This window comes from Ipomoea triloba, chromosome 6 (assembly GCF_003576645.1).
Source record: "Ipomoea triloba cultivar NCNSP0323 chromosome 6, ASM357664v1".
NCBI classification, from domain to species: Eukaryota; Viridiplantae; Streptophyta; class Magnoliopsida; order Solanales; family Convolvulaceae; genus Ipomoea; species Ipomoea triloba.
The window spans coordinates 23501639-23504167 of record NC_044921.1 but is presented as its reverse complement, the minus strand read 5'-3'; the positions used below and the strand labels follow the sequence as shown (position 1 = coordinate 23504167).

At 38.2% G+C, this 2529-nt stretch overlaps 1 protein-coding gene across 1 annotated transcript; it reads left to right on the top strand.

The window, feature by feature from the left end:
- LOC116022151 (50S ribosomal protein L31, chloroplastic) lies at nt 1–717 on the top strand. The gene is made up of 2 exons (XM_031262735.1): nt 1–160; nt 254–717. The coding sequence occupies exons 1-2, from the start codon at nt 92–94 to the stop codon at nt 587–589; spliced, it is 405 nt and encodes a 134-aa protein (XP_031118595.1). The 5' UTR covers nt 1–91; the 3' UTR covers nt 590–717.
- Nucleotides 718–2529: the final 1812 nt, after the last annotated feature.

The following is a 2529-nucleotide window of genomic DNA, read 5'->3' as shown; positions in this document are numbered from 1 at the left end:
CTAATGGCAAAATCTGCGCCTCACCCTTCTGTGCTCAATCTTCCATCTATCATCATCATCATCTCCATTTCCACTCTGAAAGGCACCAAAAATGGCGCTTACTCTCTCCAACGCCTTCCTTCAAAGAAGCCTCCCCCTCCCCCAAGTCTCCCTCAAAAAGGTAATTCCAAGAAAACCCAAATTCTCATTATTAACTCCGAAAAATTTCACTTTTTGTTTTCTTTCAATTCTTGAAATTGTTTAATTTTTTCAGCTCAGTGGACCGGGAGAGGGGTTCAATAAGGCGCGGTGGACTTGCCGGAAAAAGGACATACACCCGAAGTTCTACGAGGACGCCAAGGTGTACTGCAATGGCGAGCTGGTGATGACGACCGGCGGGAGCAAGGAGGAGTACGTGGTGGATGTGTGGTCTGGGAACCACCCTTTTTACCTGGGCAGTAGGTCTCAGCTCCTTGTGGACGCCGGCCAAGTCGAGAAATTCAGGAAGAAGTTTGCGGGTTTGACAAGTATTATGGAAATCCCTGTGCTGAAAGGAGAAATTGTGCTTCCTCCTAGGAAGAAATCCGCCGGGAAAGGGAAAAAGAAGTAGAAAAATTCATTGTTTTGGGTTAAAGTTTGGAGCTTTTGTAGTTATTGGTTCCTAATTTGACATGTTAAGTTGTTAACTCTTCAAGTGTTTCATCTCAAAGAAATGAGTTTTCTTCCTTTTAGTGTTTATGTTTATGCCCATTGTTATGATTATGATCATTTTGTTTATTGTTTCCATTGATTTGTTATGGATTTAGCTTGACATAGAACATTGAGAGTTATTGCAGTTAGTTATAGACTTATAGTTAGTTACTTAGTTGGTTTATGTTATTCCATAGTACATACTATGTAGTAGTTTTAAAGTAAGAAATTGGATTAGTTGATTTTGTTTCAATTCACTTAGCGTGATGTGGGAATTGAGAAAAAAATGGATTGATTGAAGAACCTCTATTGACAAGCCAGGGGGTTTTCTTCACTTCGAACGGGATAGCACAGTTGGTGCAGTGGATGAGGTTTAGTCTCTTATCTGTCCTATGCTCATATAAGTGACTAGTTTTCATTGCACACCGTAGAACTGATGGTAGCGTTGCTACTATTGCTCGTGTTAAAAGTTTGAGAGGGTTCGAGATCATTTGTGCCCATTAAAGGTGTGACGACCTTTTGCTACATTTTATTTCTGAATGCGGTTAGCTTGGTAGTCCGGATGATAGTAATTGTCTTACATTTTCCTTCTTGCAGTTTGCTGGAAAAATATCACTTCGTAGTGATTGCATGCTCAAGTGTTCATACAACAATCGTTAAGTTAATTTGGCCAAGTAAGAATCTTTTGTTATTTGGTTTTGTTTTATGTCTTGCAATGAGTCCCGGTTGGGAATGTATTTCATCTACTAATCTCTTGTTCCCAAAGTGCACTTAGGAATGATATTACTGGTTTTTCATGAAGAAGTAGTCATTGGAATTACTTATCACCAAAAGATATAGTCATTAGAATTGTATCATTAATATTTTTGTTTGTACACATACACCATGCATATTAAATGCTGTGCAGGGTCAGCTGAGCAGTGTTTTAGATTCATTTAGGTGTTATCTAGAAGTGAATTGTTTAGTTGCAACAGAGGTATCTGTAAATCTGTATAAATTTCCCAGTGTTATATCCAACGGGGGAAGACCTTTTAGTTGTATTGTTATCTAATAAAGTGCCTTATATTATTTAACCTTGTGAGAAGATATGCAAATGGCGAGTTGATGAGTTGATTAGTGGGTAACGGGGCTTAAGAAGAGAAAGCAGAGGCATAGAAGGAAAAAGAAAGGGTAAGAAAAGACTGGGAAAAATACCAAATAACATTCTGAGTTTGTTATTGTTCATTGAAAATTTGTCTATAGTTAAGGATAGGCTATCCCAAGATGGGGAAAAACACACCATAATTATGTTGAGCCCTAAATTTGCAATAGCACAATGAAGAATAAAATGACTTGAAATTTTCCTTTGAGATGTGATGTAAAACTCTGTTATCATAGTTCATTAATGCAGTCCAATCCTGAGTTCCAAACTTTGCTACTCTATGTCAGTGAAGAACTCTCATTCAGAGATTCAACATACCCTTAAGTTGCGTGAAGAATCTAACTGAAATACCGAATAATATGATGCAGTTAGTGTATTTTTCGGTTTAACTGTATTTTAAGAACAATATTTGATGCGTTCCTTGCTTATTTAGTGTCATTAGCACAGCAGAAAATTCTACCAATCCTTTCAATTGATATATGTCCTCCTGGTACATGCTGTCCCTGTATTTAAGCTACGCTCTTGGGGAAGCTTATCTTGTGACTCTAGCCGAAAAAAAGACTATATAGAGGTAAACGAGTCTAGGTTGTCCATAACTAAATTGTTCAAACCAAGAAGGTCAATAGATTGAAAAAAGGGAGTTCCTTGATTTATGCGAAAGTCCACGATCACTACCCGAAGGTGCGTTCTGGATAAAGATCGCCTTGTGCCCTAGCCGG

Coding starts and splice junctions, on each gene's coding strand:
- LOC116022151 (XM_031262735.1), top strand. CDS start 92: ATGGCGCTTACTCTCTCCAACGCCTTCCTTCAAAGAAGCCTCCCCCTC. Junction 161..253: donor CCCAAGTCTCCCTCAAAAAG/GTAATTCCAAGA, acceptor TAATTTTTTCAG/CTCAGTGGACCGGGAGAGGG.